At 39.8% G+C, this 16,232-nt stretch overlaps 2 protein-coding genes and 1 long non-coding RNA gene across 4 annotated transcripts; 1 reads left to right on the top strand and 2 right to left on the bottom strand.

The window, feature by feature from the left end:
* Positions 1–1,658: 1,658 nt before the first annotated feature.
* LOC144649193 (peptide methionine sulfoxide reductase-like) lies at positions 1,659–5,169 on the bottom strand. 2 transcript variants are annotated; one of them, XR_013569853.1, is made up of 4 exons: positions 4,879–5,169; positions 3,591–3,842; positions 2,022–2,316; positions 1,659–1,928 (listed from the first exon to the last, which is right to left on the bottom strand). XR_013569853.1 is itself a non-coding variant. In XM_078508651.1 (3 exons), exons 1-3 carry the CDS (start codon positions 4,926–4,928, stop codon positions 2,097–2,099), a joined length of 522 nt encoding a protein of 173 aa, XP_078364777.1. In that variant the 5' UTR covers positions 4,929–5,168; the 3' UTR covers positions 1,659–2,096. The 2 variants fall into 2 exon arrangements, 1 of the variants encoding a protein (XP_078364777.1); XM_078508651.1 differs by having other exon boundaries at positions 1,659–2,316; positions 4,879–5,168.
* A 2,799-nt stretch (positions 5,170–7,968) lies between these two features.
* On the bottom strand, positions 7,969–10,276 carry LOC144649192 (uncharacterized). Its single transcript, XR_013569852.1, has 3 exons — positions 10,142–10,276; positions 9,610–9,921; positions 7,969–8,036 (listed from the first exon to the last, which is right to left on the bottom strand). It is a non-coding gene; the product is annotated as an uncharacterized LOC144649192 (long non-coding RNA).
* Positions 10,277–13,462: 3,186 nt separating this feature from the next.
* LOC144652120 (3-oxoacyl-[acyl-carrier-protein] reductase FabG-like) lies at positions 13,463–15,908 on the top strand. Its single transcript, XM_078512147.1, has 2 exons — positions 13,463–14,056; positions 15,122–15,908. Exons 1-2 carry the CDS (start codon positions 13,496–13,498, stop codon positions 15,392–15,394), a joined length of 834 nt encoding a protein of 277 aa, XP_078368273.1. The 5' UTR covers positions 13,463–13,495; the 3' UTR covers positions 15,395–15,908.
* Positions 15,909–16,232: the final 324 nt, after the last annotated feature.

Raw genomic sequence — 16,232 nt, 5'->3', positions numbered from 1 at the left:
TCTTTGCAGCTAAAGTCAATTGGAATAACGATGCTGTAAACGTGTCCCATGACATTCAGTACTTTCTATTTTAAACGGAAAACAGTTTTCTATATTCTTTCTTCTAAGGAGCAAACAACAAAATTAACGATGTTTTGGTGTGGGTCAGACACGGATGGCTGGGAGCAAGAGGGGGGGGGGGAACTACTGGATGAGCCTGAGGATGACAATGGTGACAAATAAGGCAGCTCGAGGACTGATTTGCTAATGGATACTTTTAGAAACCATAATCAGCCAATTAAAACCAGACAAAAAACAGCCAATACCAGGTAAGCTAACAATTAGTGTTGTCATGTCTTTTAAGCAAATTGAATATTTTTTTGGTTTTAAGTATCCTATCTATAATCAACAATAAACAGAAGAACAAACTATCTTAGCCTCCTATGCAGACACTCTCTGTGCTCATTAAGGATGGGCCGATACTCGATACCAAATATTCGATACACCGATATTTTGACAATTTTGAAAAGTATCGATATTTCGAAAAATATTGCACTTTCGATACGTTTTCGATACTGCACACGTGACCTGAGGCTGCGATCTTCTGGTCAGCACCTAAGGTTTAAAAATGCAATTTTGCTCAAAGAAATATTGATGTTCTTGTCAATATTTGAATTTTTCTTGCCTTGACTTAATGTCCAGACATTGCTGATGCAACAGTGAAACAAAAAGACCAAAATCATCATTCTTGGCTAACATTTATAATGCCAGGTCTGTCCTTTGTATGGTCACGTGACAAACCAATGACGTCAAGAAGGAAATAACGTCATCATATTGATATCAATATCGATAAAAAAGGCAAATATCGTATCGATATCGTATCATTTTGAAAAACCTGTATCGGCCCATCCTAGTGCTCATCCAAAATCTCTTGTGAAGAGCACAAAGAGCCTCTGCATGGGGCCGAGGCTAAAACTAACCAGGGCGAGCCTAAATGTGAACTTTGCACATCAGGTGAATGCAAAAAACCCTGACAAGACAAACATCCAAAACCAAAACGACGCTAATGCATGGTCATGCCTGGTGTGTGCAGGAGCCCATAATGGGCTCCTGGTGTGTGTGTGTGGGGGGGCACCCTGTAGTTTTTTGGGTGGGGGTGTGCCGCTGAGAATTTGAAGCCCTTGCCCTATATCAGACCATGTTCAGCTGATTTTTGCAACCCTATACTAGACTAGACACCAAAAAATCCTACCCTATCCCAGACTTGCATTTTTTTAGAACTGTATCACTATCAGTGTTCTAATGGAAAACCATCTGTCAACAATGATGCCGGGATGATTTCATTTACGTTTAGGAAAGCCTCTTTCTCTTCTGAGTTTTATTCCTATTCTGGATCAGTTTTCCAGCAAATGCTACCCTTCTCTAGACCAAAACTTTCTGATGTCTATAGCCTATCCCAGACTAAACTGCTTGAAAACCACAGCGCCCACCCCCATCCCCCAGGGGGCTGATCATACAGACCCTGAAATTATAGGAGGGCCCGCTCTCAAAATTATTTTTTCTCTGCCTTTTTGCCCTTAGCACACAGTCCCCTCCCCTAGATCTACCACTGCCTATGAAGGTGGGCGATATGTCTATTCCACAGACTGACATTCATAAAATAAAACATAGTCCAAAGCCAGTTTTGCAAGTTTATTAACAATCTCAGGACTTAGCTACAGCTTTATATACTTCTACATAACTTGTAAGCTACACATTACAGACTTCAGATTTTACAACACAATAGAAAACTTTGTGATTTCACTTCAGTTAGACTCAGTGCTACCCAAAGCAAATTAAATTCTCCATCCTACAATGCATAACAATTTAAATTGCAAGACTTCATAAGCAATGGGTCTACCACCAAGCACTATTTAAGTAGAACTACATAAATTTCTATTGCTGACAATCTGTTATCTATACATAACTATAGCTGGAACGAGTGCTAAAATATAGGACCATAATAATTAAAGGAACTGTGTAGTCCCTTTAAAGCTGACTACATGTGTGTGCTTCTCAAACTTGTATTTGGTTTCAGTGTATTTACAGTCCTTGTCTGATCAATCGTCTGATCCAATTTAAAATTTTTTCCTTCCAATGATTTCTCTCACCATATCTGCTTGAGCTTCACTTAGTTTTAGCTCATCTACTTCAGCTTCAAAACTCTTCAATGAACCAAACCCTCCAACATAGCCATTCAAACGAGCTGCAACACAAGATTTCTTGAGCTCTTCATCATTTAACCCAAGACTCTTCAGCAGAGAGGAGCGCTGTCGCAACATGTACTTTTGATGGTATCTGAAAGAAAAAAAAAACAGATTTTGATTCATGCATTCTAACTTTCACTTTGACACATGTAAAAGTACTTTGGGCATCTAAGTGAGAGCATGTTTACATCTGTCGGCCTTCTCCCATCACCTAGTCATTTGCATGGCTTTTTTTCTGGGTTTATGTTTTAGATTTGTAGTTTCCCAACTGAGCATTTTATAGCCCACTATAACTTTCAAGTATAACTCAGTCATTTCTAATATTTTAAGATATTTTGAGGTCTTATATTGTATAGCTAGATCTGTTAGTCTATTTGACTAGTATAATCCCTCTACATTCTAACATTTTTCCAGTAGCACCCATGCTCTACTCTTGGGTGGAGAGAGACACTGTGATAGCAAAGTGCTCTTCCTAGGAACGAAACACAAAGACCTGGCTAGAAATCAAACCTGGACTGCTCAGAACAGAGTCCAATGTGAATCCATTCCCCCATGGAATGGATTTTTCCTTAGACCCCTCACCCCTCTGGAAATTCCAATGGTCAATTCCCTCTATGGCGCGCACCTGCAGGGAATCATGGTAGTTGTATTCATCAAACCATGCGCGAGACTTGGCAACGATGAATACAACTACCGTGATTCCCTGCAGGCGCGCGCCATAGAGGGAATCGGCCATTAAGCTTCATACATTTCCTTAACCTTTTTGGCCTTTGAGAACCCACCCACCCCCAGGAATTTCCAATCCCTTCTGTATGGACATTTTCTGGAACCACACAATATGCAAACTAAGACCACTGGCAACATGCAAAGAAGTGCCCGGATTTTGCGGTTGGGCTTGTGGGCTTAATCCTTTACTTGTTTGACAGGCAGGTGAAGCATCACATAAAACATCATATTTAGGGGGCTGCCAAAATTTGGACTAGTACATCCTAGTACAATCTTGAACAGAACTAGTTGAAAGAAATGAATTTTACACATTTTTCTCAGATGACCTAACCTGCAAGCTGGTTAAAAATATTTTATCCCCCTCTTCCTCTACTCAATGTTGTTTCTTGGGGTTTGTGGTTTGATGGGCTTTGTTTTGAAATACTACAACAATAACAACATTGAAATGGGGGAGGGGGTTGCAAAACTGAACTCTGTTAGCTAAATTAGTGGGAATTTGCTAAAGTTTTGTCCAAGATTGTAGCTACAGCTAGCCCAAGGGGCAAGCTAGAAAAATCAATTTCCTTGCACCTTGACTGGTCAACAACTGTGGCAAAAAAGCTTAATAAATGAAAATTAAGTGTTACTACATGTACGTACTGTTCTGCAGCATAGAACGTTTTTGCTGGAACAATCTTTGTTACTATTTTTCTTCTTATCGTCTTCTGATGCTCATCACGTGTCTGTTCTGCAAGTCGCTTCTGCTGCTCATCGTGATAGAAAATGGCCGACATGTATTGTGCCTTATGACTGGCTGCAGGATCATGATTTTTCCAAAACATGTTTAACAGGTCTCTGTATGAAGTACTGTTTGGATCATATTCCAGCTGCACAGTTTCTGTATGGTCCCCGCTAAAAAATTAAATTAATGATACATGACAAATTTTAAAATAAATTTCAAGGTCAGTGCTCTTCCAAAGTTTGAAAAATAAACATCCTATATTCTGCATAGTTTACATGTACATTAAAAGGTGTTTTTTGGATACCTTGAATCTGTTTTTTAATAACCAAAGAAAGAGTGTTTGAAATCTATCATTTTTCGTACCTATTGAAAGTCTTGCCCATAAATTGTGCCTTTTTCGCCTTTTTTTCTTGTCAAGAAGGCGTCCCCACCATACAAAACCTTTGGCCAAACTAAAATTGTTGTCTGAGACATGCAGGGGGTCCCATGCGGCAAAATCTATTTTTAGTGATAGTGCGCTTCGCACTATTATTCACTGTGGTTTGTCACTACCTCTAACAATGTCTTCCACTTTCCTCCCCCCCCCCCCCCCCCCCCCACCCTGCACCCCTTCATTCATGTGTAAACAAGCTGACTCATTGAATGACACATATCCTGTACGTGACTGGGTAATATTGCTCCCAACCTTTCACCGCATGTAAAGAACATAATGCATATGCATTATGACTCAGGCTCTGGGAATGGATACTTGCTGATACTTGAAACAGCAGGCAGCATTTAAAAACTTCAAACGATCAGTCAAAACCCCAACAATCGGTGGAAAAATATTTTTCTCGACCAGTGGAAATTTTTCCGAGAAAAAAATTTATCGACTAACGAATTCGAAATAGCAATCACAGCTCAAATTGTGGAAAACCAAATGCACCAATTCACAGCACTGTACCTTTGAAAAGTTAACCTAAACATCAAACTAAGACAGTAAGCTCATATTAAATTTTTAAGACAAATTATAATCGACTTTGAACAGTCGAGTGTTCGAGTTGTAAGCATGTAAACATCGTGTCGCGAGAAAGCTAATTACGTAATCAGTATTCTACCGGCCCAAATAAAAATGGTCCGATTTCGCATGAGATGTACATTACAGTTAACACAAACAAGACACGCTTTTTTCTTATTGTTTCTGCTTCATGCTAGTGTTAAACTCACAGGTTCGTGTAGGTTGGAAACGCCTTGGTTCCTCCAGTGAAACCAACCATAGTTCGAACGACGCCATTTGCGCATCCGAACTGAGCCTCGGGGAACCAAAATCAGCTCATAGCAAAAGTGGCCGTCTTTGTATCGCCATCTGCCATGTCTTCAGGAGGTGGTCTTACTATCTCCATCGTAGTGCCAAATGTATTCCCCGTCTTGACAGAAGAAACTGACCGGAAAGAAAGAAGGAGTGACGCTAGTAAGGTTCTTCCTCGGGAAGAGGACATTATTTATTTGAGCAGCTCGGCCCAGACCTCTGTGGCGAGAAATACAAAGTCTACCGGAGTAGGGTGGGGTGGGAGGACTATGTAAAAGAGACGGGGGTACTCGTCTTCTCAATAACAGGAGGGGTAAATTACGGATTTTGGTCTCATTTAAGAGTGTTTAGGACGGAACGCCAATATTTTTGGTCGTCTTGGTCTCGTTTAGGGTCGATCAAGCATGAAAAATGGCGGTCTTGTGTATGGTCATCAGTGCGGCGCGTAACCAGAACTGGATATATGATTTCCTGTCATCTGATTGGCTCACTCACTGACCAAAACATTGTTCTGATCGCGAAAGGACTAAGCTCTAGTGGGTTGGTAAGCAAATATGGCGTCGGCCCTCGAGCTCCATGAAAGAATATAATAGCAATAGAATCCCGATTTAACCCACGTTGTATTGAACCTCGGTAAAACTCAAACCAGTGGTTGGTTTCCTTGGATTTACGTTACGTATTTAAACGCTTCAATTTAACGCACGCTTACTCAAATCAATTTTCGTTTCCTCTTGAGTTCGATAAGTCAAGATTCCTCCGCCGCACTGCGCTGAACTTATCAATAGTACAAAGGATTTTTTGCACGAGATCTCGTTCTCAAGTTCGCCACATACAAAGATAATTCAGCCTTAAAAATGAGGCTGTTTCAAGTGAAGTCTGATGCAAGTGAATATATTTTTTCATCAGGCTTTTATGACTAGCGGGAATTAAATCAAACTCGACTCTTAGTGCATACAATCTAGATCGTTTAGGTCTTTTCTGTGTCATATGCAATGTTCTAATAATCACTAAAAACATATAGTCTTTAAAAATGTTCCAGGTACATGTATGTACAAAAGTTCTAATACTTCAATTGTTCAGGATTATCCTGATTACAATTGTATATTGAGAAAAGTTCACACTGAGGTGATAAATGTAAATATTAGTATCATTCGGTTCCAAAAATGTTCTGCCACTACAGTTTTCAATTAATCCCGTCACAAAATCCAGTATCCAGTATTATTTGGATTTTAACAGCCCTATATCAGGGTATCTTTCTTTGCTGCTGCCTCAGGAACTTCAATCACTTTTCTGTTTATACTCAAAATTTTGCAGTGTTTGTATTTTGTGTGAAAGCAGGGTTGAAACAAGCATTTATGGTAACTTGAAAAAAGCATTCAACACCACTCATTCAAAAGTTACCGTAAAGTTCCGTGTATAAGCCGCACCTTTTTCCTCTAAATTCAAGTCAAAAATCGGGGGTGCGGCTTATCTACGGAAACATCTCTGGTTGGAGTTCTCAAAGGCCTAATAAATATTCATAAAAAACTTCTCAAGACGTCATTGAATGAACATATAACAACCTGAAAACTTTGTTGTTGTTCACTACCTTTTAGTTCCTCTGCAAAGCTGTTTGCAGTGAAGCCTGCCAGTCATTCGAATCGTGTCTTTCCGCCGCGTGCGAGAAGGCACCAAGATAAACGCAAATACTCACAAGGCAAATGGCCGACCGCTTCGGTTTTTTATTGACCTTCACAGCAAATACATCTGCTGGATTAACAAACTCTTATTCTGCATGAAGTTTTTATCCTGTTGCGGGTAGCAGTTTCCAAGAATCTTGAAATAAAAACGTGGTTTCTTCCGAAGAAAATGCCGCCATGTTTGTTTTTAATGCCCAGACTCCTCTCTACAATTCAGAGCTTGGCTACTAAGCATTCGTCATTCGCGAACGATTCGAACGAATTACAAGCGTTTCAGGAGTGCTTAGAACATTCTCGACCCCAGAGCTCTTCTCTTTTGCGCATGACTGACGGCGAGAAGAGCTCTGGGCAACCCTGGAACAGAGCCTATTCTCATTTGAAGTTCGTTGAAACAATGAAAACACTTCTGATTGGTCGATCTGTAACGCGCCAAAATTTGAACGTGCGTCGACATGGTTGTCCTGGCCCCTGGGGAATTGAATGTCTCTGCTTTATGTAAATCAAAGATTGTGCACGCAATCGTAATATGTGCTGTTTTCGGATGTATTTCTGTTTGGAGACGACATCAACAGTCTCAGAGCAATTCCTCTTCACTTAAATAACCATGTTCATTTTATAACGACGTTTAACAGCAGAGAATCGTTCAAAAACAGCACTGATTACAATTACGTGACACGACCTGAATTTGCATAAAACCGCAGACATGTCTGAATGAATGCAACGGTTGAATGACTTTTTTAATTATTCACTTGTTGAACATTTTAAAATAAAGTATTCATTTAGAAAAACTACCTTGCTGATTTTAACTTTACTGGGGCTTTACACGAGCTAAAGCTGTAACATTATTTTTTGCTGAAATTTGCAACAAAATCCTACTGCTAGTAATCGTTGCAAGAGCTGTTTTTTGTCTCTGGAATGTGGAGCGTGCGCAATAGAGTCATCGTAGCCAGATTTTGGCTACGCTTGCGTGGAGTTTCCCAGAGCTTTTGTCGCCGTCAGTCACGTGAAAAAGACAATAGCTCTGGGGTCGAGAATGTGCTTAGAAGTGATAATCTCGAAAAAATGATATCAAGAGAGCATCCAAGTTTAAGATATTGTGAACTCAAACTAAAAAGGAGGTATGACAAGTGAAATTTAGCTTTCTTAAAACTTAACTTATATTAAACATTGCAACAACCACCGTGTCAGTGTTTCGAAACTGTGCTTGTTTGCCCTTGTTTGTTTACCAATAGAACTTCACTTGAACTTCAAACTTTATGGTCTGTATATTTTTTTCCAAAATTTGAGCTTCCAAATCGGGGGTGCGGCTTATACACGGAACTTTACGGTATTTTATTATGTTCCTTGATCATATCATAACTTCCTTTTTTCCTCTTTTAAAGCTTTCTTGCAATGACCTGGAAAAAATAGTATAATTTTAGCAAATGCAATGAGAGCAGCTCAACTCATATAATTATTTATTTCCTTTTACATATATTAGCTATCACTGAGAGGTGAAAATGATTCTGTCAGCATTTGCATACTGCCAAGACTGTGGATTGCAGCTAGTGCAAGACTCCCAAACAATATTCTACCACATATTTCTCCCACATATTATCTCCACAACCACTAAGATTTCAGGATATGAGGCCAAGGCCTGAATTGAAAAGATGATAGCCTCATTTGTTGAATCAAGCTTTCACTATATTTCAGTGCTAAATACCATGTGACCCCCCCCCCCCCCATATTTTTGGGATAGCAAGAAATAATAAAATTTGTGAACAATTTTTATTGACATTTATACCATGGGTATATATACATATACAAGGTAAAAAAGATTTTGTTACAGCAGTCCAGTTTCTCCCCATACCCTAATCATGTCCACCTTAATTGTGAAGTGGCAAGTTTCACTTTTTATCTTTTTTCATCCATAGTAAAAAATCTGTTCTTCTCAGCAATGATTCAAAAGATAAATTAAGGATCATATGGTCGATAGCTAAGCAGTTAAATTAGGGGAGATCAGCTTTGGATATAAGGTTATTATAATTACCATAGATGCTCTCAAATTTGAAATTCTTAATTTTTAGTGCAAGAAATGCTAACATGAATTTTAAATTTAGTCAGTCACCCTAAACTTAACAAGCAAGATATACCCATGAACAATTACGTAAATACTACAAAAATACCAGAAATGAAAATAAATATTATATGAGTCTTATACGTCAATGAGTCATGAGTGCATGATTCAAAATAAAGTCTGCGTCCAAGCCTAGTGGCCCACACAGCCAGAGCTTATTCCGGTTTCTGTAGCATTTAGCGACTAGGAGTATTTTACTCCCCATGGATGGGATGCTAGTCTATCACAAGGATACCCCTGACAGTAAATTCACCAGTAACCATTTATACATCTGGGTGGGAGAGGCACGTTTCTTGCCCAAGAACAAAATGTAGTGCCCTGGCCGGGCCCCGAACCTGGACTGCTTAATCTAGAGTCCAGCATGCTAGCCATTAATGGGCCACTGCACCTCCCACAAATAATAAATTATATAAGAGAAGTTATTTGAAAAAGCCAGTGCAACCATAACTAACAAATAAAACCTAACCACATGCAAATGATTTGGAGTGCTTCTAAGGTAATTTGTACTCAGGCAAAAATTATTGTGGTTCAATAGGTTATAACTAACTTTGTGTGAAAATCACTTTTCTACTGATTTGACTCATTGACTCAGACTCATCTGACTCATAAAACAGGGGTAAAAACAGGGGACATTGCCTGACCGCAATGTCCAGACCCATGCGGCACAGACAAAATAACTTGCAAACTGGTTGAACAAAAAAAAAAAAACAGCAATAACAGTATGCAGAGTTGTTTTATTTTCTGCTGTGATTTATGTCACAAAGACAATTAATTATTTGCATTGTTTTCAGCCAGGTATAAGCTTACTATTGTTTTTACCCATGGGTCTGATACATGTACAAATAAAAACCTACCTTATTTTCATCCACCAGTAAAAGATGAAATTGATGCTTTTGACCATAGCTAGTTGAGGGACTTGACTTCTATTAGTTGTAATGTTGAGCAGGTTTTAATAAGCTCAAATCAGGATTGACTGCAAGCTGAATACACTTTCTTCGGGTGAACATCTTTGGTGTCTTACTCACTCAACATCGATGTCAAAAAACTCCAAAATTTCGTTTCAAACCGCTGTCTTAAAGCAGTTCTGGACCATTTTTCACTATGATAAGGTTTTCTTACACAACCGGCATCTTTTCTTCACGAAAGCGATGTGCTTTTCCAACAGACTGCAAAAGAACATTAAACGAACATGGCATAAGCAGTCCAGTCGATGTATCACTTTACAAATAACGCACATGGCGCGACACAAAGTTGTGTCTTCAAAACCACAGCACTATGTGAATACATGTAAGTCTTGCACTACAACGAAAATAGTACGAAATCAAAGCAAATTGTATACAGATTCTTAAAATAATTTTTCCAAAGATGGAAAAAATTGCTACACACCTTTTATCTTTAGATGTTTGATGCTTTGTCAAGCAGCCTCATGCTATCGAATGCTCCGAAAATCAATATTTTTTCCTCTAGAACTCAAAGAACACGTGAAAAGACGCCATTTTCTCACACTCGTCTGTTACCTTGTTGTTCAAAGGCTAAGTTCCCAAAGTACTGTGGGACATGGGTACTTCAGCGCGTATACAGGACCTAAAAACTCTACCATTATGCTGTCCCTTGAAGCGGGCGCCATTTTGAAAAAAATATGACGTCATCAGATATCCAGTTCTGGTTACGCGCCGCACTGGTCATGGTATGGTTTAGTTTAAATTTTCTGAAGAGCATCGCCGTCCCTTTCATAATTATGGGATTCCTCCTGTAATGGTAAATTCCATTAAACAGCGACATAGAAGAAATAGAATGGCGAGTAACGACAAACTTTGTCGAAATAACGACAGTGAACTGAGGAATGAATTAAATAAGACGACTAAGGCCACTGATGTAGTCACAAATCCCCTGCATCTTCAGCATACAGGGCTTGTTTTTAGGTCAAAAAGCTATCAACTCCAAAAGTAGATAAATACAAACAGTAAAAAAGCGGTACAAGACTAGCTTTGGCTTATCAAGACGTCATAACTTCAGTGAAAAAACAACTTATTGCATAATGAGGGTTTACACTGAAGAATCATTTCGGCTGGCCTCTGGAAACCAACTAAGGTAGTTACATTGATTTAGCAAGACAAATAAGCCCAGATATATCATTCCAGCCGAACGAGATGCAAACCCACCTTTGAAACTCATTGACGACGAATGCTTGAAACAGCAAGAAAAATTAAAACGGTGTTTAAAATTTTTCGACCAATTTAAACGACGTGACACTGAACGACGTACTCAGAGCAGGAGTTTATCGTGCATTTTGAAAGAGCCGTTACTCGAAATAATTTTTCTTGCTGTTTCAACGTCGCAGCGGGCGTCGTTTTTAATCGGTCGAGAATAATAATAACAACAACAACAAAAAAACCTGAGAAACTTCTGTTCCATCGATCACGTCGTTTTTAATCGGTCGAGAATAATAACAAAAAAATTAATACCTGAGAAACTTCTGCTCCATCGATCACGTCGTTTTTAATCGGTCGAGAATAATAACAAAAAAAAAATTAATACCTGAGAAACTTCTGTTCCATCGATCACGTCGTTTTTAATCGGTCGAGAATAACAAAAAAAAAATTAATACCTGAGAAACTTCTGTTCCATCGATCACGTCGTTTTTAATCGGTCGAGAATAATAACAAAAAAATTAATACCTGAAAAAACTCTTGCTCCATCGATCACGTCGTTTTTAATCGGTCGAGAATAATAATAAAAAAAGCATTAACTGCCTTTTTAAAATACCTATATATTTAGTTACTCACGTCCATGTATACCTACCCTTACAGGGCCTCAGTTATAACTATACTAGTTGTACCTATCGGTAAGTGCCAACGAGCGAAATACTCATGTTTGTTCATAAGAACAGATATTGAATGGTTTTTGATAGAACTATATTTGAAATGACCAAAATATGGTAAATTGTATTTTAGGTAATATGCGAAAAAAGTGCTATTTCTCTGGTGTTCATAAATGACACAGGCTTGATAGCCTGCGTAGCAGGCGCCATAGTTTCCAGCGCGAGTATTCTCGCGATCGCACACTCTTTTAAACACACTAAAAAACGTACACAGATGTCTGCTACGCAGGCTACGGGTTTGACAGATTGATAACTCTTGACAAATCTTTAAATTCTTTTCAACGTTAAAATGTCACAAAATGTAGGCAATAAATGAGGTTTAATCACTGTTTTTTTAAATACAACACGCGATGGTTAAGTGTTTCCGTCCACAAAAGGGATAGTTGAATTTCAAGAACTTCTTATAAATCAAATCCCAAAATCAAAACTGCTAAGATGCTTTTTTAAAAATAATTTTCAGTAATCAGAGACAGTAATGCAGGGGTCAGATTTCAGTCTCGCATGCGAAGTGTCATCTTCAGTTACGCAAAACTTGGAAAATTTGAACAGAAAACAAAACTTGAACGGTCAAGGATTATTTGGAGACAAAATTTTTATTCAAGTTAACATTACATTTGCCGTTAGAAGCAAAAAACTTTTGACTTTTTGTGTGTATGACATGCAGTAATTTTAGTGAGCGTCGCTTTGTATTGATGTTATTCCTACGCGGAGCGAAAATGCGTGCTAAATAAAATATAAACGGTATTTGATTTGGAATAAATCATCGGTCAAACAATTACTATAAACACAATCAACACTAAATGGAAGCATTTACCCGACTTCAGCATTCTCATAAGTCAAGAAAACTCTATTTGAAGTCAACAGTCCGCTTTTGATTTTCATGTCTCTCTTCGATCGTAAATCAAAGGACTCCAAAGTCGAAAGATTATTTCATCGCTTTGAAGACCTTGATGTTCATTTTTTCAGCGGTCGAATATTCTGTAGGGTATTCTCTTTCGATTTAGAATTCCCTAAAGGTGTATTTATCGGTAAAGGGATGAATGACTACATTGAAAATTTTAATTTTAACAGCGAGCCGCGTGGACGCCATTTTGGTCATTTCCTCTCTAGCAAGGAGTGAGAGACTGGGAACCAGTTGGGAAGAACAATACAACCCAAATATGGGGTTTACTTACACCCAAATATGGTAAAAAAAAGTCCCTTACGCAGAACTTAAGATTTTCTCTGCCTATACACTCATACGCACACGGCTCTATGATTCTGCCGCCTCGACAGCCTCGCCTCTTGGCTCGGCTGTCTCGTTGGCAATTATCGTTTAAGCGTCACAATTGTCACCTCATAGCGTCTCGTCACGTTTGCTATTATTTTAACTTCTGTGTATTTAGACTATTTACAAGATGTGTGATGTATGATGTGCTGTTTAATTAAGTCAATATAAACTGTCGTAATAACATGGGTTAACGGTTCGCAGCAATTTATAAAGAAATGTATGAAAAGTTCTCTCGCCCGAGGAAGCTCGGTACGGAGGGTAACCCTCCTGCCAGGGACAACTTTTCTCCATATAAACATGCCTTTTAAAAGTGCAACCTGGTACCACTTTTTATCTTCTAACGGTCCATTTGCAGTATCGTTTTTTCCCTATCTGAGCGTGAACAAGAAGAATGGTTGCTTTCATTTAGTCACAGAGAGGTTTCCGAGTTCTGAAGAACTTGCGAATGCGTGACGGAAGTGTGTAGTTGACGGCAGCCCTACCAATCAGGTGTCTCTCCCCAAAAGCTAGAGGGGTGAAGCTAGTGGAGGTGCTTTGCCAAGCGTAATGTTTTTAGGGATCACAGCGAACTAAGGACGTATAGTTCAACATGTACGGCATAATCACGGGAGGAACTAGAAGCCTGGGCTTCTGTGTGGCCGAGGAGCTAGCGAAAAGTGGCTACACACATTTGATCCTTACTTACAACTCCAACACAGAACGCGCGGAGAAATCAAAGAAGACCCTGAAAGAGAAGTATGGAATCTCGGTGTTTATTGTGAAAGGAGACTTAGCTCAGCCTGAAATCGTCGATGCGATCTTTGACTGCGTGGAGAAAAATTTTGGAAACAAGCTCAATGCTCTCGTGTGCAACGCCGGAGCTGTGGTTGGCGTGACATCGACGCCAGAGAACGAAGCAGCCAAAAAGGCAGCCGCAAGCTACCAGAAAGCCATCGGCTCTGGCGATTTCGACGATTTCTCCGCCTACGACTACTTGCAGGATATTTATCCCAAGTGTTTTATTCGAATGGTGGAAAAATCGATCAAAATTATGGAAGATAATAAAGGGTACATCGTGGGGGTGTCGGCCCCAGGTGCTAATATCACCCGAACGCCCGGAAATCTACCATTCGCTATCCCAAACCTCGCCAAAGGCGGCATAGAATTATTGGTAAGGTTGAGATAACTATATTTGAAATACTAGCAGAAAATTATTCAGCATATTTCAATAAACGCTCTATTCATGTTATTATTGTTATTGTGAGATGCAAATCAGTTCCAGGGTATTTGTGCAGTTGCTGCATAAATTTTCTGCATGCAATCCAGCACGTAAATACAGCTATACTTTAAAAAAATAGTTATCTATCTTTTTCCCTTTTATTTCTAACTTCGTTTTCCTTCTCCTTTTTGCTTGATGAGCAGCCGAGCCACGCGTGTACAAGGGGTACGAGTTATAGCAAGACTAGCAATAGTCATGTTGACAAACATTGACGTCATATTCGGTCACGTTCACACTGTTGTGGTAAGCTTGCGAGCGGCGGAAAACCACACTTACATATTTTTCAATACGTTTAAGAACCATCCTCGGAGACCCAAGGGCAGTTACTGGGGGCGGGGAAAAGTCTATACGGGCGAAAACTTTTCTTCGCCGATTTTTTTTTTCGCCCGTATAGACTTTTCCCCGCCCCCACTAACTGCCCCGGGGTCTTCGAGGATGTTTAAGAACTTGAATTCCCTTTAAACTTTGTCAGCGAAGCATTCATAAAATTTTGAAAGATCAAATCCATTGGAGCCAGTCGATAGGAGTGCTAACAAAGGGACAGGCTAGGTCCTGCTTATAGGGGAAGGAGGCCAGGCAAAGGCAAGGAATTTGTGTGCCCGTATTGGGGGGGGGGGGAGGGGGGGGGGCGGACTTTTGACTGTTAAGCTAAGATCAGATCAAATGCTCGGCCTATGCCCGACCACCCCTCCTGCAGCTTAACATTGATTGGTGCATTATGTGTGTATGAGATCTATAGTTGCCGTGCGGTCGGGAGAGGGGTGCGAACACGTTCGCACTCCTTAGCCTCCTTCGCAAGATGGCGTGACGAGCCAAAAGAACGTCTTCGTGAGAGGCTATACAGGCCTCCTTTCTGTCACACAACGCAGAAGATGCATCGCTCCCAGGCCCGGGGCATGGCCACGAATCAACCAGCAAAGTAACGTTTGTTACATTACTTTCATTTTATCACTTCAGGTGCGATACTACGCTCGCGCCCTGGCCCCACGCGGGATCACAGTCAACGCCGTCGTTCCTGGCTTTATCATGTCTGAGTCGTGGCATCACTTGACAGCAGGTATGGGCGGTGTTGAAAGCGAGGCTACAAAGGCCATGATCCAAGGAACTCCCATGAAGCGGTTCGGGGAAGGTCGCGAGTTTGGTCACGTGGTTTCTTTCCTGTGCTCTCCTAAGGCATCGTTCATCACAGGGGTGTCCTTGCCAGTGGATGGAGGGTTTCATCTCCAGTAATTTGATAAGCTACAAAACAAAGTTTCGATTTGATGTCAATGTTTGGGAGCGCGCGTAAGAAAGAACGCCTGATCTCAGGTTATATAGCGCCTTATTGACTATTCGCTCATAGAAAACTCGGGGTCGTAGTCTTATTGTTAAATAGATGAATTCAAGAAGAGCACTCAGCGAAGCGTAAAAGTTTCTTGAGGCGCTTTTTAAGTGTGATATTTTACGCTGGTTCATAAGTTTGAAAATTTCAGCCTCCCAAAAACATGCGCATACTTGCAGAAACAAAGGTACTAGATAAGAGTTAGAGGCAACTCTGTTAGTAACATTATTTACACTTTATACTCAAAAAAAGCGTACGCCCAAAAGTGTTTACTCACTAAAATTACTTGTAAACGCAATTATAGCATTGTATTCGCCTATTATTACGCTAATGCATCCAGTAAAAAAAAATAAACTAAAATATACAAATTGATGATCGTAATTAAGCACTAACAAACACTTGTTGTAATATTGAATGTGGCATTAAAAGATATACAAATGGACACAAAGATAGTTACTTATTTATACGTGCAAAGATAATGATTTAAAAGTCATATACCGCAAAAACTTTATTGAGCGCCCCTTCCCCCCCTCCTGGAAGGGTTATTTCTGTGCAAGACCTTTCTAGGGGTGGAGGGTCTAAACAGAGAAGCAGGGTCAGCTTAGGGAAGAGGGTGTGCCGCTAAGTTTCTGAGACTCTGACTCTGGACCTATTCCAAAGAAAAAAAGCTGAATTTGCGATCCTGTTTCAGACTAGCAATGCAAAAATTGGTGCCCTGCTCCAGACAATAGCAAAATGGAAAAACTT

This window comes from Oculina patagonica, chromosome 4, assembly GCF_052425735.1.
Source record: "Oculina patagonica isolate OP01 chromosome 4, crgOcupat, whole genome shotgun sequence".
Classification (NCBI taxonomy): Eukaryota; Metazoa; Cnidaria; class Anthozoa; order Scleractinia; family Oculinidae; genus Oculina; species Oculina patagonica.
The sequence above is the reverse complement of the archived record's forward strand: the minus strand, read 5'-3'. Positions and strand labels throughout refer to the sequence as shown.

Coding starts and splice junctions, on each gene's coding strand:
- LOC144649193 (XM_078508651.1), bottom strand. CDS start 4,928: ATGGTTGGTTTCACTGGAGGAACCAAGGCGTTTCCAACCTACACGAAC. Junction 3,843..4,878: donor TTTCCAACCTACACGAACCT/GTGAGTTTAACA, acceptor TTAATTTTTTAG/CGGGGACCATACAGAAACTG. Junction 2,317..3,590: donor ACGTTCTATGCTGCAGAACA/GTACGTACATGT, acceptor TTTTTCTTTCAG/ATACCATCAAAAGTACATGT.
- LOC144652120 (XM_078512147.1), top strand. CDS start 13,496: ATGTACGGCATAATCACGGGAGGAACTAGAAGCCTGGGCTTCTGTGTG. Junction 14,057..15,121: donor AAGGCGGCATAGAATTATTG/GTAAGGTTGAGA, acceptor TTATCACTTCAG/GTGCGATACTACGCTCGCGC.